Source organism: Capra hircus, chromosome 28, assembly GCF_001704415.2.
Source record: "Capra hircus breed San Clemente chromosome 28, ASM170441v1, whole genome shotgun sequence".
Lineage (NCBI taxonomy): Eukaryota > Metazoa > Chordata > Mammalia > Artiodactyla > Bovidae > Capra > Capra hircus.
The window spans coordinates 20,368,724-20,392,781 of record NC_030835.1 but is presented as its reverse complement, the minus strand read 5'-3'; the positions used below and the strand labels follow the sequence as shown (position 1 = coordinate 20,392,781).

The window sequence follows — 24,058 nt, the reverse complement described above, 5'->3', positions numbered from 1 at the left end:
AGGATTGATCAAAATCCCTCTGTTTTCATCTGTGCATGCTTCTTGCAAGGTCCTTAGAGGTTCGCACCAAGTGTCGTGGTTTGTTGAGCTCCTATTGCAAGATGGTATTGCATAATGATCAAAAGTATGGGTTCTTGAGCAAAACTGCCTTACTGTATGTGACCTTTGGTAAATTATTAATCTCTCTAGACTTCAGTTTCTAATCTGCAGAATGGGAATAATAATATCTCAGAGTTGTTCTGAGGATTAGGTGATTTTAATATATAGAATGTTATCTGGCTCATAGCAATGAGATACCAAATAAACCATGTGCAAATCACTTTCCTAGTCACAGATGTATACTGGGAACCTACTATGGTCATTACAGTAGTTTCCTTAAAAGTCTTCCCGCTTTTTCCCTTCAGTTTGTTTTCTGAATAATCCTGTTAAATCATATCTTGTCACTCCTTCAAAACCATCCCATCTCACACAGACTATCCAAATTCACCATCAGTCAGTTCAGTTCAGTCGCTCAGTCGTGTCCGACTCTATGCAACACCATGAATCGCAGCACGCCAGGCCTCCCTGTCCATCACCAACTCCCAGAGTCTACTCAAACTCATGTCCATCGAGTCGGTGATGCCATCCAGCCATCTCATCCTCTGTCATCCTCTTCTCCTCCTGGCTCCAATCCCTCCCTGCATCAGGGTCTTTTCCAATGAGTCAACTCTTCGCATGAGGTGGCCAGAGTATTGGAGTTTCAGCCTCAGCATCAGTCCTTCCAGTGAACACCCAGGACTGATCTCCTTTAGGATGGATTGGTTGGATCTTGCAGTCCAAGGGACTCTCAAGAGTCTTCTCCAACACCACAGTTCAAAAACATCAGTTCTTCGGCACTCAGCTTTCTTTATAGTCCAACTCTCACATCCATACATGACCACTGGAAAAACCACAGCCTTGACTAGACGGACCTTTGTTGGCAAAGTAATGTCTCTGCTCTTGAATACGCTATCTAGGTTGGTCATAACTTTTCTTCTAAGGAGTAAGCGTCTTTTAATTTCATGGCTTTAGTCACCATCTGCAGTGATTTTGGAGCCCCCCAAAATAAAGTCTGACACTGTTTCCACTGTTTCCCCATCTATTTGCTGTCAAGTGATGGGACCAGATGTCGTGATCTTCGTTTTCTGAATGTTGAGCTTGAAGCCAACTTTTTCGCTCTCTTCTTTCACTTTCATCAAGAGGCTTTTTAGCTCCTCTTCACTTTCTGCCATAAGGGTGGTGTCATCTGCATATCTGAGGTTATTGATATTTCTCCTGGCAATCTTGATACCAGCTTGTGCTTCATCCAGCCCAGCATTTCTCATGATGTACTCTGCATATAAATTAATTAAGCAGGGTGACAATACACAGCTTGATGTACTCCTTTCCCTATTTGGAGCCAGTCTGTTGTTCCATGTCTAACTGTTGCTTCCTAACCTGCATACAGATTTCTTCATGACACAGATAATCACGATGGTGTGATCACTCACCTCAGACATCCTGGAATGTGAAGTCAAGTGGGCCTTAGGAAGCATCACTACGAACAAAGCTAGTGGAGGTGATGTAATTCCAGTTGAGCTATTTCAAATCCTAAAAGATGATGCTGTGAAAGTGCCTCACAATATGCTAGCAAATTTGGAAAACTCAGCAGTGGCCACAGGACTGGAAAATGTCAGTTTTCATTCCAATCCCAAAGAAAGGCAATGCCAAAGAATGCTCAAACGACCGCACAATTGCACTCATCTCACACGCTAGTAAAGTAATGCTCAAAATTCTCCAAGCCAGGCTTCAACAATATGTGAACTGTGAACTACCAGATGTTCAAGCTGGTTTTGGAAAGGCAGAGGAAGCAGAGATCAAATTGACAACATCCACTGGATCATCGAAAAAGCAAGAGAGTTCGAGTTCCAGAAAAACATCTGTTTCTGCTTTACTGACTATGCCAAAGCCTTTGACTGTGTGGGTCACAATAAACTGTAGAAATTCTTCAAGAGATGTGAATACCCGACCACCTGACCTGCCTCCTGAGAAAGTTTTATAAGACCTGGGTATATTCAGTGCTTTGAGATACACAAAGGTGCACTGATTCTGGAAGCTCATAGACACAAAGTTTGAATCTCAGATGTGCTTCAAATTGATAAGCTTCAAATTTTTTAAGCTTCACCTTTCTCAAGCAAAACATAAGTGATAGTATTATCTTCTCTATACAGATTCTATCCTTTATAAATGCTGGTGCTTCTCAGGAGTCTTTCCTAAATTCTGTCCTGGGGAGATCTTACAAACTTCCAAAATTTCTGTTGCATGGGCTGCTCACTTCCAAAACTTGGTCTCCAGGCCAGATGGCTCTCTGGAGATACAGGCTGTAATATTCATCTCCCAACTGGAACAACCACTCCTGGATGTTCAGCTGACTCCTGTATATCATTATGTTCAAATCGGAACCCAAGTTTCCTCTTCACATTCCCCTTCCCACCCACACCAAAATGTTCTCCTGTTTTGCATCTCAGTGAGTGACACCACTATACACCAAGCTGATTTCCTGCATTCACTCTCCTTTCTTCTCTCATCCTTATATGTAAAACTAAGCACTAGCCACCTCCAGTCCACCTTCTATAAAGCTCTTACATTGGTCTACGTTTCATCTCTTGTAGTTCAGACCATCATCTTTTGAATTATTTTAACAGGTACTCTTGCTGCCACTTTAGCTTCCTGCCAGTGCATTTTCCACACTTCCAATGACTAATTTGTTCATTTGATAAATACTTTAAATGTTAATTTGCCAGGCACTGTTCTAGGATCTGGGAATTCAGCAATTAAAAAAACTTTCTGCCCTAATACAAGGAAAGACATTAAACTATCCAGGTGGCCCAGCAGTAAAGAATCCACCTGACAATGCAGGAGACTCAACAGACGCAATTCAATCCCTGGGTTGGGAAGATCCCCTGGAGTAGGAAATGGCAACCCACTCCATTACTCTTGCCTGGAAAATTCCATGAACAGAGAAGCCTGGTGGGCTACAGTCCAGGGGGTTGCAAAGAGTTGGACACAACTGAGCACATGCACGCATGGGAATATGAGTTGTTATGGAAACAAAGGTGATAAGAACTGTTAGCCAATGAGGCAAGGTTGCTATTTTTAAACATGGAGGTCAGGAAAGACCTTCCTGAAAAGTCATCATTTGAGTAAATATCTGAAGGTGAGGGATTGAGCCATGAAGACAGGGGAAGGATAGATGAACAGCAAATACACAGGCTTTGACACAGGAGACTGTCTGATGTGTTCGAGGAAAAGGAAACTTCTTGGCTGGAGTAGAGAGAATGTAGAGAGCCATAGACGATGAAGTCAGAGAATTTGTGTGGACCTAACTATGCAGCGTTTATAAGGCTTTGACTATGCCAAAGCCTTTGACTCTGTGGATCACAATAAACTGTGGAAAATTCTGAAAGAGATGGGCATACCAGACCACCTGACCTGCCTCTTGAGAAACCTATATGCAGGTCAGGAAGCAACAGTTAGAACCGGACATGGAACAACAGACTGGTTCCAAATAGGAAAAGGAGTACGTCAAGGCTGTATATTGTCACCCTTCTTATTTAACTTATATGCACAGTACATCATGAGGAATGCTGGGCTGGAAGAAGCGCAAGCACACTGGACGTGAGTTTGGGTAAACTTCGGGAGTTGGTGATGGACAGGGAGGCCTGGCATGCTGCGGTCCATGGTGTTGCAAAGAGTTGGACACGACTCAGCAGCTGAACTGAACTGATAAAACTTTCTGGAGCCAGGCCTCCGCCCCTTCTATTTAGCTTGGTAATTTTAAAGGTTATGTAATCGGAAAAGCGTTGATTGAGTTGTCTTGTGACAGCTCTGGGACTTAACTCCTGTATTACTTCGAGAAGTTGAAATGAAAATATTTGTCAATCACTCAGTGCTTTTTACATTCATAGAGGCTATACATTAATAACAATACACGGATCATTGTTACATTTTTATCCACTGATGGGCTGGGTTATAGACTAATGTCAAAACGTTTCTGCCTTTCAGCTTATAGCAGTTAACGAGAGTAGTTACCTAGCTATGTTTGTAAACAACATTTCCTTGTGATCTGTTAGTCAATCGATGTCACCAGGTAAGAGAGACTCCCCGCCGCAGAGGGAGGGACTGGGCGGGAAATGGTAATACCTTCGGACAGCTTCCTTTCCATGACAACGGTTGCTGTGGTGACGACTACGCCTTCCCATTGGTCACTGCAAAGCATACTGCGGTTCCTTGGGAGTACGTCACTGGATAGCGTTCCGCAATGCGCAGGCGCAGGACTGTAGAGGCCGTAAGTGAAGCGTCGCAAAAGAGAAGGAAGGCGGGAGTCCCAATTGAAACCGAGGCTGACCAGGCCGCTATGGCGGATGCTCCGTGGGCCGAGATTCGTGAGAAATTCCAGACTGCGCTGGCCTTATCACGGGTGGAACTGCATAAAAACCCGGAGAAGGAACCGTACAAGTCGAAATACAGTGCCCGGGCGTTGCTGGAAGAGGTTAAGGCGCTATTGGGACCCGCTCCTGAAGACGAGGATGAGCGACCGCAGGCCGATGATAGCTTGGGCGCAGGGGAACACGCCTTGGGGCTGCCGGCTGAATTGGTGGAGGCCGAGGGGCCCGTCGCCCAGGGGGCAGTGAGGCGAGCGGTTATTGAGTTCCATCTTGGGGTGAACCACATTGACACGAGGAGTTGTCGGCGGGGGAGGAGCATCTGGTAAAATGCCTGCGGCTACTGCGCAAGTACCGACTGTCGCACGACTGCGTCTCCCTCTACATCCAGGCGCAGGTAAGAAAAATCCGGGCCCGCTGCTGTTGGCCAGAGGCCAGTGGGTGGAGAGGGGCCTCAGCTCTTGCCGAGACCAAAGGCAAACGTAATAAGGCACAATATGTCCCCACGTTTTCAAAACCTCTGTGGTAAGCGGCTTCCAAACTCCCTCTCCATCCTCTTCGCTTACTCCTTCATCACATTGCTTCACTTTAGTCGTAGTCAACACATCGGTTACCCAAGACCCTCCTACATCGTAAATGCTCTTTTCAACTCTCCACCTTTCCAAATCCAGTTCATTCTATTAAGAAAAACCCAAAGTAATTTGTTTATTAATTTCAGGTGTCAAGGAAATTGTAAAGAATAATCAGAGTGCATTCTTAATTTGAAATAAGATGTCTGTCTTGCCGTAGTCATTCGTTTGCTTCCCAAGGAATTTCCTGCCCATTCTTCAAAACCGATTTCAAGAATCACTTCATACGTTTAGTAGCTTTCTTTGGATCATTGTATTCTGAACTGACTTCCTCCTAGTACGTTTGATTTCTTGTAATACTGTTTCCTATTTCTGTGGTGCTTGGTTTATTAAGAAATAAATCTGACATTCTCGCTGGGAACGTAACAGTTCAGAATACAAATATGTATCAACTTTTGTGTCACGTACTTTGCTTAAGTTAGCTCACAAACCCTTACATTCAGTAGTTCCAGTTCCTAGTATATGTGATCCAGGGAACATTTACCTCAGTTGATCTTAGGGTAAGTAGGTCTCAAAGTTAAAAAGGACATTGTATAGGACATATTCTGTTATCATGGCCCAATTAAATTAAAAGCTACAAAATAACAGGAACTATATCTCTTTTTTGCTCATTATTTGTAATCTCAGTCCCTGGCACATAAAAGACCATTCTAAATCATTTGTTTGTTGAGTAGATGAATGATCTAATGAAATCCATAAGATGTTGAATTCAAACAAAATCTCAATTATTTGAAATTTTCTTCAACCATTTGGCTTCCTAAGATCTTGCTGCTAAGTCGCCTCAGTCGTGTCCGACTCTGGGCAACCCCGTGGACTTCAGCCTACCAGGCTCCCCTGTCCCTGGGATTCTCCAGGCAAGAACACTGGAGTGGGTTGCCATTTCCTTCTCCAATGCATGAAAGTGAAAAGTGAAGTGAAGGTGCTCAGTCGTGTCCGACTTCTAGCGACCCCATGGACTGCAGCCTACCAGGCTCCTCTGTCCATGGGATTTTCCAGGCAAGAGTACTGGAGTGGGGTGCCATTGCCTTCTCCTAAGATCTTAATGAACATTTAAAAAATTCCTTCAATATCTCAAAAATAGAAACCTTCCTTAATGTAATATAGATCTCCAGTATTTACTGTACTTTTGTGACTTTTAATGTGCATATTCTTAAATATATTAATATCTCTGAAATCAGGATCGTTCTTACAGCTGATTGATTTTATGTAAAATTTAGTTGGCAGGGTTTTCTTGTTGATACATAAAATAATTGTGTCTTAAAAATTGTAACATCTTACATTCAATGATTTACAGTATTTTGAACAGCCAGCTTTTTCTGAAGGGTGAATTATTAGAGATATTTTTACTAAAACCAGGAACAAAATCTTGAATAGAAGTACTGGCCATTGCAATAATATAGAAAGCAAAAAACAGTATCAATCTTTTAAAATAAAAAGCATTTTTAATGTGATTTATGTATACCTAAAGTCATCAACTATAAAAGTCTTAGAACTGTTTGATGAAACAGGAGGTTAACAAAACAAAACCAGGAGGTTATATGGTAAATATATAATATCAATAGTATTCTATCTATAAGCAATAATTTGTTAAAAGTGTTACTTTTAGAAATTGCATTTACAAAAGGCTGGATAATAGAACTGATAATCTTAAAAGGAATGATATACCATGTTCCTCGGTGGCAAGATTATTTAGATTCGGGTTATGCTAGTCTGTTTCTGAAGTCTATTGCTTAGCTGATCTGTTTATTACAGGGGCCTTTTATTACATTTAATATATGCTTTGATGAGAGATTTGACCTTACTAATAATAAAGCAAACTGAAAGGATGGTATAGAATAATTGTATCACATTGGCAGAGATTATTAAAGATATTGATTGCATTCATTTTTGGAGAAACTATGAGGAGATGGATACTGTCCATTAGCATAATTATTGGTGGAAATATAAATCCATAGAACTTTCTGGAGATCAGTAGGTATCTGAGTCAAGACTTCGACTTAAAAATTTCCTGTCAGTATTGTAAAATAATATTGAAACAGGTATGCAGAGGTCTGTTAACATGGATGTTTGTCATATCATTGTTAATATAAAAAAGAAAAGAATAAAATAAACATTAGTGAGTAGCTCTGTAGTTAAATAAGTATTGGTACATCCATATAGAAGAGCAGTATGTAGCCTTTAGAAATGATTTATGTTTGTTCACCAAAATATCAATACTAAGGAGAGAGAAGGCTCTGAGGCATGCTTGGCATTATGTAGAGTGATTCCATTTTGGTAGAAGACTACCTGTGTGTTTGTGTTGGTATAGAAAAAGTTTGAAAGTTCATGGGAATTTATGAGATTCTGACTGCTTTGTTCCAATCTGGTGTCTGCTTCCTGGGAAATTATTGATATACAGGACCTGGACCCACATTAGATTATCAAGAGAGGCTGTCCCCCTTCTGTCTTTTCCAGAAGAATGTGTTTTTCTCCAGTTAGCTGTCAGAAATACATATTTGCATTATCATGCTGAGCAAAATTTAACTTGACAAATTAGTAGGTTGTTCTTCCCACTGCCAGGACATATGTGTATAAGGAGGACCTCAGCTTTACTGAGGTATAGCTGACATATAGTAAACAGCACGTATCTAAGTATGCAATTTGATGAATTTCGACATCTCTGTATTCCCATGAGACAGTCGCGGCGATCATGGTGATGATCACATCCATCACCACTAGAAGCTTCTTTGTGCACGTGCATTTGTAACCCCTCGCTCACTCCTGTATTCTCTTTCCCTTCTTGCCCTCCTCCCCCGCATTGTCTAGAATTTCATGATGGACTTATATTGTGTATGCTCTTCTTTTGTCTGACTTCCTTCACTCATCATCATCATTTCATTGCTGCATCGGAGATAATCTTTTTTATTTTTTTTCTTTTGTCTGTTAATATGGTGAATTACATTGATTGATTTTTCTAATGTTAAGCCAACCTTTCTTTCCTGTGATAAACTCCACTTGGAGTTTTTGCCAAGCCAAAGTTGGCTCAGATATTACCCTTTTTATGTACTGTTGGATGGAATTTGCTAAAATTTTGTTAGTATTTTTTGTATCTTTGTTCATGAAGGATATCAGGCTGTAGTTTCTTGTTATGTCTTTGGTACAGAGGAACTATTCTTTCCTCTTTGTTTTTCTGGATGAATTTGTGTAGACTTGGTATTATTTTTTCCTTACGTGTTTGGTAGAATTCACTAGTAGTACTTTTTTAGCTGTTTTTGATTCAGTTTTTTCCCTTACCTATTCTGTTATCCCAAGGGCAGGAACATGGTGATGCTCTGTGAATGATACAGTACTTTCTGATGTATTATGGGATTTCTATTGTAAAAATAATTAGCACATTAAAAAAAAAAAAGATTACCTCTGTGGAGGAAACACTGAAACAAAACATTAACAGTATTTTGAAAAGTCAGGTCAGTTCTAGATCCCTTGCATGGTCCTTAACTTCAGGACCTCAGTAAGTTATGGTTCAGAAGAAAAACCTGTGTCGTTTCTAGACACACTCTAGGTCTCTACTTGGTTTCAGATTTACACATCAGAGTTGGTGCTTCCTGAGGCAGAGCTCACCCTGGATCTAGCAGCCTAAATGCATCACCATCCCATCTAAATAGAGTAAAAGTGGCTAACCAGTTCCTGGTAGTAGGTACTTCTCTGGTTAGGTACAGTCTGCTGGGTTTGGGCTTACTGGTGTCATGGCCAAAGTCTCAGACGAAAAATGAATTGACCTAGGGAGTGAGAAAAGGTGACTTGTGGATTCATTTCTAAATTTTTAAGAAAGCTTATATTCTCTTGAAGCTGGATGGGCAGAATAATCATTAAGTTGGTACTGAGTCTTTAAGCTTCCCGAGGGTACTACAAAGAAATATAGAGGAGAGAATTGCCCAATCTCAGTAATTTATCACCATAACCTACCTGCAGCTCTAGGCACTGAGAACTGATCAAGTCACTTAAAAAAAAAACCCCAAAACTGTAGAATAGGTATACTATGCAAAGCCTTAGGACCAGAGGTCTGTGTTCCAGGGCAGCGATCATATTACCTTTAGACTGTAGGATTTTGAAACATTTTTTGTGTCTGCCACATGCCCCTTTTGCAGTCTACTGAAGCCTGTATTTCATGAAACAGAATAATGATTTTAAATGTATAAAATAAAATGTAGAGGGTTGCAAAAGAAACCAGTAATATTGAAGTTATCAAAATATTTTTTAAAACAAATGTATGATATAGTGATATATAAGGTTCCTTATGAGTCCATTAAATAACATCTATTTTTAAATATAACTTTAAAGTATTATTGAATATTAATGATGGTTTAAGATATCTGTGAGCTATAATACAAAGATTTTTTTTACTTCCATAGACCACAGAGTCCCAGGTACTGTAACACTGTTACATTTTGTTTCCTGCCTTCATAACTGAAAAAAAAAATGCTCAATTTTAAGAGGATATAGTGAAAATGACTGTAATGTTTCCGCATCCACATTCATAGACTCTGAATTCTCTTCCTGGGTGATTTGTGGGTTCTTGGGCCAAGGTTAAGAACTTGCTTTAAAAACATTATTTCCTTATCATGTTCCCTTCTCTGGGGGAGTAAGCAAAAGAGGGTAGAAGCTCAGCCTCAGAAGAATCCCTGTGCCTGAAAGACTGTCCTGAGGGTTGGGAGGCTGACTAATCCCATTGTCTAAGCAGGAGCTCCTCTTCAGCACAGGCCTGATTTGCCCTGTGATGAAAGAGTTGTGTAGCAAGGGGAAAACTGACTTAGTTTTTTAAAATGTAACATTGTACCCCCAAATTCAGGAGGTTGAAACTTAATTACTGAAATAACAGGAATCCAGGCTGGTTTGCCTCTCGCTCAAGGTCTGTCATCAGATTATTGGCCTGCTGGGGCTGCACTGGGGAAAAGGCGATGGCACCCCACTCCAGCACTCTTGCCTGGAAAATCCCATGGACGGAGAACCTGGTAGGCTGTAGTCCATGGCGTCACGAAGAGTGGGACACTTACTGAGCGACTTCACTTTCACTTTTCACTTTCATGTATTGGAGAAGGAAATGGCAACCCACTCCAGGCTCCAGTGTTCTTGCCTGGAGACTCCCGGGGACTGCAGAGCCTGGTGGGCTGCCGTCTGTGGGCTCACACAGAGTTGGACACGACTGAGGCGACTTAGCAGCAGCAGCAGGGGCTGCACTGGAAGGTTCAGCTAGAGAATCCAAGCTCACTTGTGTGGTTCTTGGCAGGATTCATACAGGCTGTTGGTCTGAGGCCCTGACTGTTGACTTCCCTTAGTTCCTTGACACCATAATGTGGCTCAAAATACGGCATTTGACTTCCCTCAGACAGAACAGCAAGAGGGAGCACCCAGAATGGGACTATAGTGTTTTGTAACTTGATGTTGGAGGGGACCATCCATCACTGTTGCCATGTTCTGTTTGTTAGAAGCAAGTCCTCAAATCTAGACCAGACTTAAAGGGAAGAGATTGTACAAGGGCATGAACACCAGAAGGCAGGAATCATTGGGGAACCCAATTTAGTGACTGCCTCCTGTTCTTCCCTGGTGGCTCAGATGGTAAAGCATCTGTCTGCAGTGCAGGAGACCTGGGTTCGATCCCTGGGTCAGGAAGATCCCCTGGAGAAGGAAATGGCAACCCACTCCAGTACTCTTGCCTGGGAAATCCCATGGACGTAGAAGCCTGATAGGCTACGGTCCATGGGGTCGCAAAGAGATGGACATGACTGAGCGACTTCTCTTCCTCTTCTTCTTCTTTCCTCCTGTGACTTAAGGACAACAGTATTATGAATAGTTAATTCATTGGTAATCAGACACTAGTACTATTTAGGTAAGCATTGACTTTGAAATTATGAAGACTACTTTATTGGATGATTTATATTGTCATTTTTTTCTCTTTTTATTCTCCAGAATAACCTGGGTATCTTGTGGTCTGAAAGAGAAGAAATTGAAACTGCACAAGCTTATCTAGAATCATCAGAAGCTCTATATAATCAGTATATGAAAGAGGTATGTTGCATGTCAGATAAATTTTAATCTTTGATAGAAACTAGTTAAGAATTGATGGTAAGAATTCCTCATTCATAATATTACAATATGACTTTTCAGTGTGCTTTATGCAACTGTCTATGTGGTCACCTAATAGCTAAAATTATTTAATATTTTTTATTAAAGACTTTAGCATTCTTAAAAATAATCTTGCATAAAGTCTCAATCCAAGTATAACTGTATAAGAAATATTATTTCAATATCCTGAAATACTGATACTTGCAAAATTTCTATTTTGATTTCTACTGAGGATAGCAGTGCTTAACTTAAAGGAAAGCAAACAGCTATCAGTACTTAAGCAAAATATCTGAAATTTTGGAGGCGCTGGTTCTCAAGTTTCATCATGTATCAGAATCACCTGGAGAACTTGTTAAAATATAGTGCTCAACCCCAGACTCTGAGTGAGTAGGTCTGGGTTGGGACCTTTTTAACCAGGTGCTACTGCTGCTACTGGTTTGGTTTTTGCACTTTGAGAAGCACGGCTTCAGGGCAGTGATTTTCAATAACTTTATTTTTTGAATTGTAAAACCCTCCTGAAATACAATATGTAAAGCTTGATGGAGCTACTGTGGGGCAACAGGTCAGAAGAACGCTGAGCCCACTCCACTGCAGATGCCTTCTCCCCTCCCTGCCGTGGCGGCACAAGAGGTGCTGTAGAACTAGTTCTAGGGCTCTAGAGAGCCACGTGGAAAACTTTGGCTTTAGAGGCTCACCGTCCTACAGAGGTAAACTTTGTAATGCTTCTGGGTTGCCATTCATTTCCTTAATAAATTAACGCGCCCCTTGGCATTCTGGAGGAGGCCGTACATGTTGGGGGCAGGGAGGTCAATAGGAAATCTCTCTACCTTCTACTCAGCTTCACTGTGAACTTAACATTGCTCTAAAAAGTGAAGTCTGTAACCAGAAAATATTGGCAGTCTTCTGAAATTAAAATGGATTTAGTTAATTTTGTTCTGAGGCTATGTGTGGCAGTTTTTGAAATAACCAGGTATTTTGGGGTTTTTCAAACTCAAGGTTAAGAATCAATGTTTTACCAGTTTCCCTAGTGATTCATATATTGCTAAACTCAGTAGTAAGTTCTTAGTCTTCATCTTATTTGAGCATTTGGCATAGTTATTCAGTCTGGCCTCTGGCTCAATTGGGTAGTCTCTCTTCCTTGACATACTTCTTTTTTTCTTTTATACCACGTTGTATTTTTATTTCTTTACTTTTGGCTGCGCTGGGGCTGGGTCTTCGTTGCCGCATGAGGGCTTTCTCTGGCTGCAGTGCATAAGCTTCTCATTGCGGTGGCTTCTGTTGCAGAGCGTGGGCTCAGTAGTTGTGGCTCACAGGCTCCATTACTGTGGAGCATCTTCCCAGACCAGGGACTGAACCTATGTCTTCTGCATTGACAGGTAGATTCTTAACCACTGGACCACCAGGGAAGTCCGACTGCTCCTTTTATTTAGCTTCCACATGTTTGTTTTTCCTTCTTCCCAGTTCTTGTTGCTTTGTCTTTGTATCCTCAACGTCTAAACAGTGGGGTACCCAGAGTTCAGTGTGTTTGGGTGTCTCCATCTACATTCACTTCTTTGTTCTAAATACTATCTCTGTACTGATGACTCCCAAATTATATCCCCAGTCTCTACCTCTCTAATTCCAAACTTGTCTGTCCAACTGCTGATCTGACACTTGCACTTTTTATGAGGTAGGTAGGTATCTGTAAAACTCCTGTCTAACACTGAGCTTCTAATACCTTCCCCTTCCTACCTTGCTTGCTGTGAACACCAGTTTCTTTCATGAATTGTTGAGGCCTGAAACCTTGGAGACTTCTACTCACAGTCTCAGCAGAGTCTCTTGGCTTTACTTTTATTTTTTAATATTTGTTTATCTATTTGGCTGTGTTGGGTCTTAGTTGTGGCACTTGGGATCTTAGATCTTTGCTGTGGCATGTGGAATCTTTCGTTGTGGCATGCGAATCTAGTTCTCCAACCAGGGGCCTAATCCAAGCCTCCTGCGTTGGGAGTGTGGAATCTTAGCCACTGGATCACTGAGGAAGTCCTTTTGGCTTTACTTTTAAATCAGGTCTAGAATCAGTCAGTTGAGTTGCTCAGTCGTGTCCAACTCTTTGTGACTGTATGGACTGGAGCACGCCAGGCTTCTCTGTCCATCACCAACTCCGGGAGCTTGCTCAGACTCATGTCCATCGAGTCAGTGATGCCATCAAATCATCTCATCCTCTGTCGTTTCCTTGTCCTCCTGCCTTCAACTGTTCCCAGCATCAAGGTCTTTTCCAATGAGTCAGTTCTTCGCATGAGGTGGCCATCGAAGTATTGGAGCTTTAGCTTCACCATCAGTCCTTCCAATGGATATTCAGGAGTGATTTCCTTTAGAATTGACTGGTTGGATCTCCTTGCAGTCCACGGGCCTCTGAAGAGTCTTCTCCAACACCACAGTTCAAAAGCCTCAATTCTTCGGTGCTCAACTTTCTTTACGGTCCAGCTCTCACATCCATACATGACTACTGGAAAAACCATAGCTTTGACTAGATGGACCTTTGTTGGCAAAGTAATGTCTAGAATCAGACCACTGCTATCACCATCATGTCTTGCTGCCCTTATACCCCCTTCAGTCTGTTCTCAGCCCTGTTCAAAGGTAAATCAGATCACATCACTCCTTTCCTCAGATTTTTCAATGGTTTTCCCATCCTACTCAGTAGACTCTGAAGACCCATGAAAACCTACAAGTTCCTTATCTGATCTGGCTACAGTTACCTCTGATTTCATCTACTATTCTCCCCTGTCTCATTCTATTCTAGCTACACTGGCCTTGCTGTTCCTAAAACACACCAGATAAGCTCCCAACTCAGGACCCCTGCACTTGTCTGTTTCCTCTGCTAATACTGCTCTTCCCCTGGATATCTGTCTGGGTCGCTCCCTCATTTTCTTTGGATCTTGACTCACGTGTCTCCCATCCAAGGAGGACTCACTGGCTACTCACCTCACACTGCAAACCAACCCTCCCTAACACTTCATACCCTGCCCCTGCTTTCCTGCTTTTTTTGCTTTGCACTTGTCACTAACATATTATTCATTTTAATATTTTATTTATCACCCATCTTCAGTACTAGAATGTGTGCTCCAGGATGACAAGGATGTTTTTGCTATTGCATTCGCTGCAGCATCTAGAACAGTATCTGTTTCTTGATAACCAGTGAGTGATATTTTACCTTGTTCATCCAGATCAACCGAAAAAGGAATGGTGTTACTACTGAGTGAATGCTTGAATGAATTTAACGGAGAGTTTCAGTTTAAAAATGTATAAGCTAGTGGTTAGTTGGAGAAGTTTGATTGCTTATATGGTTTTCTACTTGTTTGGTATAAATCAGTAATGAATAATTTTGAAGAAAGTATTTCATAAATTGTTGACCTAATAGTGGCGGGTTAGAATGCCATATTTTGAAAATCTGTGCATACAAAATATAGTTCTAGATAATGGAGAGATCTAAACAAAGTGAGGAATCATTGCATTTGAAGATAGGAAACAGGAAAGCAGATAATAAAGTAGTTAATGCAGAGTCACTGAAAAAATGCTGTATGCATCCAGTGATGGCAGAATGGTTACATAAATATGATACTCTCTTAGCAAGGCAGTATAATGTAACCATTAAAATGATAGAAGTATTTGGATCATCAGTACATGGAAGATGTGCTTAACATATACAACGTGATTACAACTATATTAACATTTTTTCTTGTAAGGCCCTGTAAAGATGAACTAGATGATAAAACTAATAAAACTAATGTTTTGGTTTTAGAAGATGCAACTAATAAAGACTAATGTTTATTGAGTGCTTAAGCAGGCTAGCTTTTATTCTCATAACAACACTATGAAAGAAATACTGTTATTCCTATTTATAAGTAAGGACTTTGTGATTCAGTGAGATTAGCATATACTGTGTGACACAATCAGAATTTAAGTGTGGTTTGTTTGATCCCAAACTCTTGTTCTTTGTCACGCTGCTTTCCAAGGTGATATATTAGTTATTGTCTTAAAAGGATTCTTTTTCTCTATAAAATTGCTCAAATATAGAATAATAAAAAAGAAAATGCATTCTGTAGTTGTGACGAGTTATTTATTAGCAGGTTTTGGGTGGTGGTTGTTGAAGAGACACAATCTTGTAAGCCAGAAGGTTTTTATTTTATTATTACTGATTTTGGACATTACCATACACTTCAGATTTTTAATGTGGCTGCACTGGATCTTGGCTGCAGTGTATGGGGGCTTCTCTGGGTGTGGATAGTATGGGCTCAGTGGTCCCACGTTATGTGGGATCTTAGTTCCCTGACCAGGGATGGAACCTGCATCCCCTGCATTGAAAGGCAGGTTCTTAACCACTGGACCACCAGGGGAGGTCCTGCAGAGGAGTTTTAAACATTCATTCATTGGTTTACTTCCAGATTTGAGATACAATTGGCGTATAATTTGTGTAAGTTTAAGATGCACAGTGTGAAGATTTGATTCACAGATATATTGAAAATGATTACCAGAACAGGATTGGTTGACATCTCCATCATCTCATAAAGTTACTTTTCTTTTATTTGTTTTTGTGGTGCGAATATTTAAGGTTTACCATCTTAGCAACTTTTGAGTATGCAATACAGTATTATTAACTGTAGTCAACATGCTGTACATTAGATCCCCAGAGCTTTCTTATAACTTGAAGTTTGTACGCTTTGCCAAACATTTCTCCACTTCTCCCATCACCTCAGCCCCTGGCAGTTCAGTTCAGTTCAGTCGCTCAGTCGTGTCCGACTCTTTGCGACCCAATGAATCGCAGCGCACCAGGCCTCCCTGTCCATCACCAACTCCCAGAGTTCACTCAGACTCACATCCATCGAGTCAGTGATGCCATCCAGCCATCTCATCCTCGGTCGTCCCCTTCTCCTCCTGCCCCCAATCCCTCTCAGCATCAGAGTCTTTTCCAATGAGTCAACTCTTCGCATGAAGTGGCCAAAGTACTGGAGTTTCAGCTTTAGCATCATTCCCTCCAGAGAACACCCAGACTGATCTCCTTTAGGGTGGACTGGGTGGATCTCCTTGCAGTCCAAGGGACTCTCAAGAGTCTTCTCCAACACCACAGTTCAAAAGCATCAATTCTTCGGCGCACAGCCTTCTTCACAGTCCAACTGGCAACCACCAGTCTATTCTGTTTCTAGGAGTTCACTCTTTTTAAGATTCCACATATCAGTGATGCTATACAGTATTTGGAAGGTGACCATTATATAAGCATGTCAGTCATTATAAAATTGCTACAAAAAGTCTCCCGATGTATTCTTACACCACTGGTATATGAGAGTTCTGATCTCCTTCACATATTTTCCTTACGTAGATTTTAAAAAATTCTTTGCTAATATAGGCAAAATGTCTCATTTTACCTTGAGTTTCCTTGATTAAAATGATAATTTAAAAATATTATTTGCATTTTTGTATTTTCTCTTTTGAAAATGTGCATACTTTTTACACTTATTTACTCAGTTTTTGTGTTTTCTTGCTAATTTGTTTGCTCTTTTATGTTAAAGCTTTTTGAGTTATCATTGACATACAACGTCAGTTGAAGGTATACAACATAATGATTCAATATATGTATGTATTATGAAACGGTCATAGTAAGCCTGATTAGTATTCATCACCACACATTTTTAGAATTTTTTTCTTGTGATGAGAATTTTAAGATCTACTCTCAGCAACTTGCAGATATATAACACAGAATTAAAAAATTTTATTGGAGTATAGTATAGTTATATGTTGTGTTGGTTTCAGGTATACAGCAAAGTAAATCAGTTATGCATATATCCACATGTTTTTAGGTTCTCTCCCATTTAGACCATTACAGAGTATTTAGAGAGTTCCCTGTGCTGTACAGGCGATTTTCAGGTTGCTGTTTTGGGAAATGGTCAGAGTGGCTGAATTTCTTCACACCTAACTCTGCTTATTGCAGTAATTAGAGCCTTAGGGGAATTCCTTTTCCCGGGTTGTAAATTAGAGTGAAATGTGCCAGAATAAACATCCAAAAGTTTGTATCTCAAAACTCCGTTTTTTTTTTTAATTTAATATGTATTTCTTTGTGATGTAAACTTGATTTACAACGTGTTGTTTATTCTAGGTTTACAGAGTCTTCTTCAGGTATATGCACACTTACGTATTCATCTTCAGTTTCGTTTCACATACAGATGATTAAAGATTGCTTAGTACACCCCTCTTGCTATATAGTAAACCTTTGTTGACTATCTCTTTCATATAGATTAGTGTGTATAGGTTAATCCAAACCTCGTAATATATCCTATCCACCACCTTTCTTCTTGGTGACTGTTAAGTTTGTTTTTGAAGTTTGAATGTCTATTTCACTTTTGCAAATTAGTGCATTGGTGTCAATTTTTTTTTTAACCTATTCCACCTACAAGTAATATCATATTATATCTGTCTTTCTCTGAATTACTTCACTTACTAAAATTACGTACAAGTCCATAGGTTACTGCAAATAGCATCATTTCGTATGTTTTTTCATGGCTGAGTTATATTTGATTCTGTGCACATGTCAGTTCTTTGTCCATTCATCTGTCTGTGGGCATTTCAGTGGCCTCCATGACCTGGCTGTTGTAAATGTTGCTGTAGTATACGTTTGGGTGCATGAGTCTCTTCAGAGTCTGGGTTGCTGCACACATTCTCTTAAGAGTGTGATCGCCAGGTCATAGGGTGGCTGTGTTTTTACCTTTGAAAGGCGCTATTATAGTGTACTCTCTAGTGGCTGTTAGCATCAGAGGGTCCCCTTAACTCTGTTGTAGCCGTTATTGTCTGTAGACTTCTTGATTATGACCATTTTGATTGATGTGAGGGGATAGATACCTGTACTTCTGATTTGCATGTCTTTAATAATTCATCATATTGCGCCTGTTTCTGGGTGCTTTTTTTTTTAATCACTGAGTTGGACTTCTCTGTTAAAATTGTCTTCTTGAAAGTATGCCCTGTGTTTAATTCTTTTTGCTTGCGTGTGTGTGTGTGTGTGTGTGTGTTAGTTGCTTAGTTGTGTCTGACTCTTTGCAACCCCATAGACTGTAGCCCACCAGGCGCCTCCGTCTATGGCATCCTTCAGGCAAGAACACTGGAGTGGGTTGCCATTTCCTTCTCCATAGGAACTATAGAAAGAAAGAAAGAAAGAAAGAGAAATTGCTCTGTTGTGTCCGATTCATTGCAACCTCATGGACTTGGACTTGACCCCATGAGTTGTACTTCTCTGTTGAAATTGTCTTGTTGAAAGTATGTCCTGTGTTTAATTCTTTTCACTTAATCACCTCTGGAAGTATTGGAGGGCAGATATTACATACAGCCCACCAGTACTTGTGCATATTAAGTTCCCATAGCAATAGCTTTCAGGTTGTTGTTGTGGGAAATGGTCTCAAAGTGGAAATATTTCTTCATCTCACCTCTGGTTACGCCAGCTAGCCAGCAGAGGCTTAGAGTAAGTCCTGCTGTGGGGTTTTAAGTTAGAGTGCAGTGTGCAGGAAGAAGCACCCCAAAGCTTGTGTCTCATTGCCTCTCTTCGGGTTAAATTTTTTTCTTATCTTGTATTGGGATATAGCCGATTAACAGTGTTACAACAGTTTCAGGTGAACAGTGAAGGGACTCAGCCATACACGTACGTGTATCCATTCTCCCCAAACTTCCCTGCCATCCAGCCTGCCACATAACATTGAACAGAGTTCCTTGTGCTATACAATAGGTCCTTATTGGTTATCAGTTTTAAATATAGCAGTGTGAACATGTCCATTCCAATCTCCCTAACTGTCCACACCCCCCCACCCCCCCTCCGGCAACTGTAAGTTAGTTTCTTAAGTCAGTGAGTCCCTTTGTTTGTAGGGAAGTTCATTTGTATCATTTCTTTATAGATTCCACTTATGTAAGAGATGTCATGTATTTCTCCTTCTCTGCCTGACTGACTGCACTCAGTGTGGCACCTTCCAGGTCCATCTGTGTCGCTGCAGATGGCATTACCCCATGCTTCTTAGCGGCTGAAAAATGTCCTCCGGTACTCATGTACCACTTCTTCATCCAGCCCAGTGTCAGTGGAGATTGAGGGTTGTGGGTTTTTTTTTGAGTAACATGAAATACAGGCTGTGTGTGTTGTGGGTGTACAGGATCGTTTCCTGTTACCCATATGCCTATATAGTGTGTGTGTTTGGATTCCTTTCCCATAGAGCTTGATACAGAGTGTTGGTTAGACCTCTCTTGGTAGGTATTGCCCCTTGTTAATTATCTGCTTTGTAGGGAATTGTTTTTCTTCATCCCATCCTCCTGCTTTATCTCTTCCAGGCTGCCTACCTCTGTGGTAACCATAAATTTGGTTTTCAGGGATCTGAGTCTGTTTGTCTTCCAGTTAGTTCATGAGTGTGCCTGCTAAACTGCGCCTATAAGGGCTATCATGATTTTTGCCTTTCTGATTCTGACTGACTTCACTTAGTAGGATTATCTGTGGTTTCAGCTACGTTCTGGCAGTGGGCATGGCTACATTCTTTTTCACGCCTGAGTCAGATGACATTGTGAACATTTTCCACCTCTTTATCCGTTAATCTGTCCACGGACCTTTTGGCGGCTTCCGTGTTGTGGCCGTTGTGAAAGGTGCTGCAGTGCATGTTTGGGCGCCTGTGTCCTTTGGATGTCTGGTGTGCTCTGCACTTACTCTTAAGAGTGGGGCTGCCAGATCACATGGTGGCTGTGGTGTTACCATTTTTTTTTTTTTTAAGCTAAGTGGCTTTATTAGAGAAAACCAAAGTTACAGAGGGCTTAAGAATTGGTATTAGGTCCTTCTTTCCAAAGGAGGGCGCAGCATTAATAAACGCTGGATGTACGCATATGCCTCTTGACTGGCCCATTGTTCTCTTCCTTTCTTATTTGACCACCTTCAGGGTCTGACCTCTTACTTTCCCAGCATGGGTCAGGGAACCATGAGCTTTACCTCCAAGTATGCGGCCGGCTACTTCCTGCGTGCTCAGAGCCTCCACCCCACAGTGGCTCAGAATAGCCTCATCCTGTAGGGTGGTGCCTGCCGGGAGGCAGGACTTGATCTTCCAGAGCGATGCCCTCCAGTGAGGCTACACGAGCCTCGATTTGGGTGACCATCCCCTGGCCAGTCACCTTAAGAGTGTGTAGCTCCTGGTTGCGCACAAAGAGCTGCGTGTTGGCAACTAGGTCGCGGATGGCGCTGCGACTGCCTCGAAGATAGAGGCGAGAAAGCGGAAGGAGACCTGCTGCATGCCACATCACTGCTTGGTTTTACCTTTTAAAGACACTTTCACAATGGTCTGTCTAGTGGCTGTGACCTTTGTGTGACATTTCGCCGACACCATAGGAGGGTCCCCTTTTCTTAATCCCACTGTGGCATGTATTCTCTGTAGACCTCTGGCTCATGGCGTTTTGACTGGAGCAAGGGAATAATACCTCCTTGTAGTTCTGATTTGCATGTCTAATAATTCACATGTTGCAAATGTTTCCAGATGCTTTTTTGTTTAAACACTGTGAGTTGTAATTCCCTGTTGAAGTTGTCTTCTTGAAAGTGTGCCCTGTGTTTAATTCTTTTGCTTCTAGGAGTTACTTACTCCCTAAAAATTTTGGAAGGTGGGTATGATTTAAGACCTACTAGTGCTTGTGACGGAGAAGGCAATGGGACCCCACTCCAGTACTCATGCCTGAAAATCCCACGGATGGAGGAGTCTGGTAGGCTGCAGTCCATGGGGTCGCTAAGAGTCGGACACGACTGAGCGACTTCACTTTCACTTTTCACTTTCATGCATTGGAGAAGGAAATGGCAACCCACTCCAGTGTTCTTGCCTGGAAAATCCCAGGGACAAGGGAGCTGGTGGGCTGCCATCTGTGGTGTCGCACAGAGTCGGACATGACTGAAGTGACTTAGCAGCATCAGTGCTTGTGAATATTAAGTTCCAGTAGCAATAGTTTTTAGGTTGTTGTTGTGGGAAGCAGCCTTAAAGAGGCAGCATTTCTTCATGCCCAAGTCTGGTTACCTCAGCCAGCCAACAGAGCCTTAGAGCAAGTCTAGTTTTGTGGTTGTAAATTAGAGTGCAGGGTGCCAGAGGAACCACCCCAAAGTTTGTGCGTTGTTAGAGCTTGTTAGTATTAAGTTAATTTCTATTTTTTGAAGTAGCATTGAAGTACACTGTGTGTTGTAAGTATACGCAGTCTTTTCCTGTTACACATATACATGCATCTACACACATTCTTTTCCCATATGGGATATTACGAGAGTGTTGAGTAGACTTCCCTAGATAGATACCGCTCCTTGACGATTATCCGTTTTCTAGGTAATAGTTAGCATTTGTACATCTCAACCTCCTATTTATCTCTTCCTCACTTAACTATAAGTTTGGTTTCAAATCTCTGCTCTGTTTATACTTTCTGGTTAATTCATGGGTGTGCATGTGTAAATTGCACCTATAAATGATATCTTATGATTTTTGCATTTTTGATTCTGATTTATGTCATTTACTGGGATTATTTCTAGGTTCAGCTATGGTCCGACAGTCGGAATGATTACATTCTTTTTCAAGGCTGAGTCAGATTGCATTGTGAACATTTTCCATGTCTGTATGCATTCAGGGGTTGATGGGCATCTTGGTGGCTTCCGTGTCTTGGTTGTTGTAAAAGGTGCTGCAGTGCACGTTTGGGTGCCTGTATCTTTTTGCTGTATGCCTGCTCTTAAGATTGGGAATGCTTGATCGTATGGCATGTATGCTTTTACCTTTTAAGGCAGTTTATACAGCTCTGTCTGCTGACTGTTACCATTGACATTTCAGCAGCACCATGGTGGGGGGGGGTTCCCCTTTTCTTAACCCCATTGTAGCAGCTTTTGCCTGTAGATGTCTTGATTATGACCCATTTGACCAGTGCAAGGGATACCTGTGGTTTAAGTTGTCATTTGCATGTCTTTAATAATGCATCGTATCATGCTTGGTTGCAGGTACTTTTTTTTTTTTAATACTCTGAGTTGTATTTCCCTGTTGAAATTTTTTTTCTGAAAGTTTAGTTCTTTTCGCTTACTTACCCCTGGAAATTTGGGGAGCAGGTATCATTTACAGTCCAACGGTGCTTGCGAATATTAAGTTCCAATAGCTGTTGTTTTCAGGTCTTTGTTGCGGTAAGTGGCCACGAACAGGAGCATTTCTTCATGCCTAGCTCTGGTTACCCAGTTTTGCCAACACAGCCTTAGTGCAAGTCCTGCTTTGGGGTTGTAATTTAGAGTGGAATGCGCCAGAGGAAGCACTCAAAAACTTGTGTCTTGTTACCTCTTTGTGTTAATTTTAATTATTTGGTATGCTGCTGCTGCTGCTGCTAAGTCGCTTCAGTCGTGTCCGACTCTGCGACCCCATAGATAGCAGCCCACCAAGCTCCCCCGTCCCTGGGATCCTCCAGGCAAGAACACTGGAGTGGGTTGCCATTTCCTTCTCCAATGCATGAAAGTGAAAAATGAAAGTGAAGTCGCTCAGTCGTGTCCAACTCTTAGCAACCCCATGGACTGCAGCCTACCAGGCTCCTGCGTCCATGGGATTCTCCAGGCAAGAGTACTGGAGTGGGGTGCCAGTGCCTTCTTCGTTATTTGGTATAACACTGCAATAATGTTGTATGTGTTGACGATATACAGAAACTTTTACACGTATGCGTATAGCTATGCATGTTTGGATTCTTTTCCCATGTAGATTGATACAGAGTGTTGGGTATACCTCCCTTGGTAGATATTGCTTTTTTTTTTTTCGGATTATGTGCTTTGTAAGTAATAGCTTGTATTTGTTCGGCCTTTCCTCCTAATTTATCCCTTGTCCACCTCTTTGCCCTGTGGTAACCATAAATTTGGTTTCCCAAGTTTCTGAGTCTGCTTTGGTTTTCCAGTTAGATCATGGGTGTGCATGTGTAAATTACACCTACGACTGAATGTCGTGTGATTTTTGCCTTTCTGATTCTTGCTTACTTCACTTGATAGGATTATCTCTGGGTTCAGCTCTGTTCTGGGAATTGGCATGGCTGCATTTTTTTTCATGCCTGAGTCAGATTGCATTGTGAATATGTTTCACTTCTTTATCGAGTCAAGATTGCCAGGAGAAATATCAATAACCTCAGATATGCAGATGACACCGCCCTTATGGCAGAAAGTGAGGAAGAACTAAAGAGCCTCTAGATGAAAGTGAAAGAGGAGAGTGAAAAAGTTGGCTTCAAGCTCAACATTCAGAAAACTAAGATCATGGCATCTGGTCCCATCACTTCATGGGAAATAGATGGGGAAACAGTGGCTGACTTTATTTTTCTGGGCCCCAAAATCACTGCGGATGGTGATTGCAGCCATGAAATTAAAAGATGCTTGCTCCTCGGAAGGAAAGTTATGACCACCCTAGACAGCATATTAAAAAGCAGAGACATTACTTTGTCAACAAAGGTCCATCTGGTCAAGGCTGTTGTTTTTCCAGTGGTCATGTATGGACTTGAGACATAAAGAAAGCTTGTCTAGAAAGAAAGCTGAGCGCCGAAGAATTGATGCTTTTGAACTGTGGTGTTGGAGAAGACTCTTGAGAGTCCCTTGGACTGCAAGGAGATCCAACCAGTCCATCCTAAAGGAGATCAGTCCTGGGTGTTCATTGGAGGGACTGATGTTGAAGCTGAAACTCCAATACTTTGGCCACCTGATGTGGAGAGTTGACTCATTGGAAAAGACTCTGATGCTGGGAGGGATTGGGGGCAGGAGGAGAAGGGGAGGACAGAGGATGAGATGGCTGGATGGCATCACCAACTCGATGGACAGGAGTTTGGGTGGAGTCTGGGAGTTGGTGATGGACAGGGAGGCCTGGCGTGCTGCAGTCCATGGGG

At 41.6% G+C, this 24,058-nt stretch overlaps 1 protein-coding gene across 1 annotated transcript in view; it reads left to right on the top strand.

The window, feature by feature from the left end:
- KIF1BP (KIF1 binding protein) overlaps positions 4,330-24,058 on the top strand; it is a 57,484-nt gene continuing 37,755 nt past the window's right edge. Inside the window, 3 exon segments of the mRNA XM_005699127.2 lie at positions 4,330-4,733; positions 4,736-4,839; positions 11,018-11,116. Coding sequence (XP_005699184.2) covers positions 4,415-4,733; positions 4,736-4,839; positions 11,018-11,116 — 522 coding nt within the window. The 5' untranslated portion in view covers positions 4,330-4,414.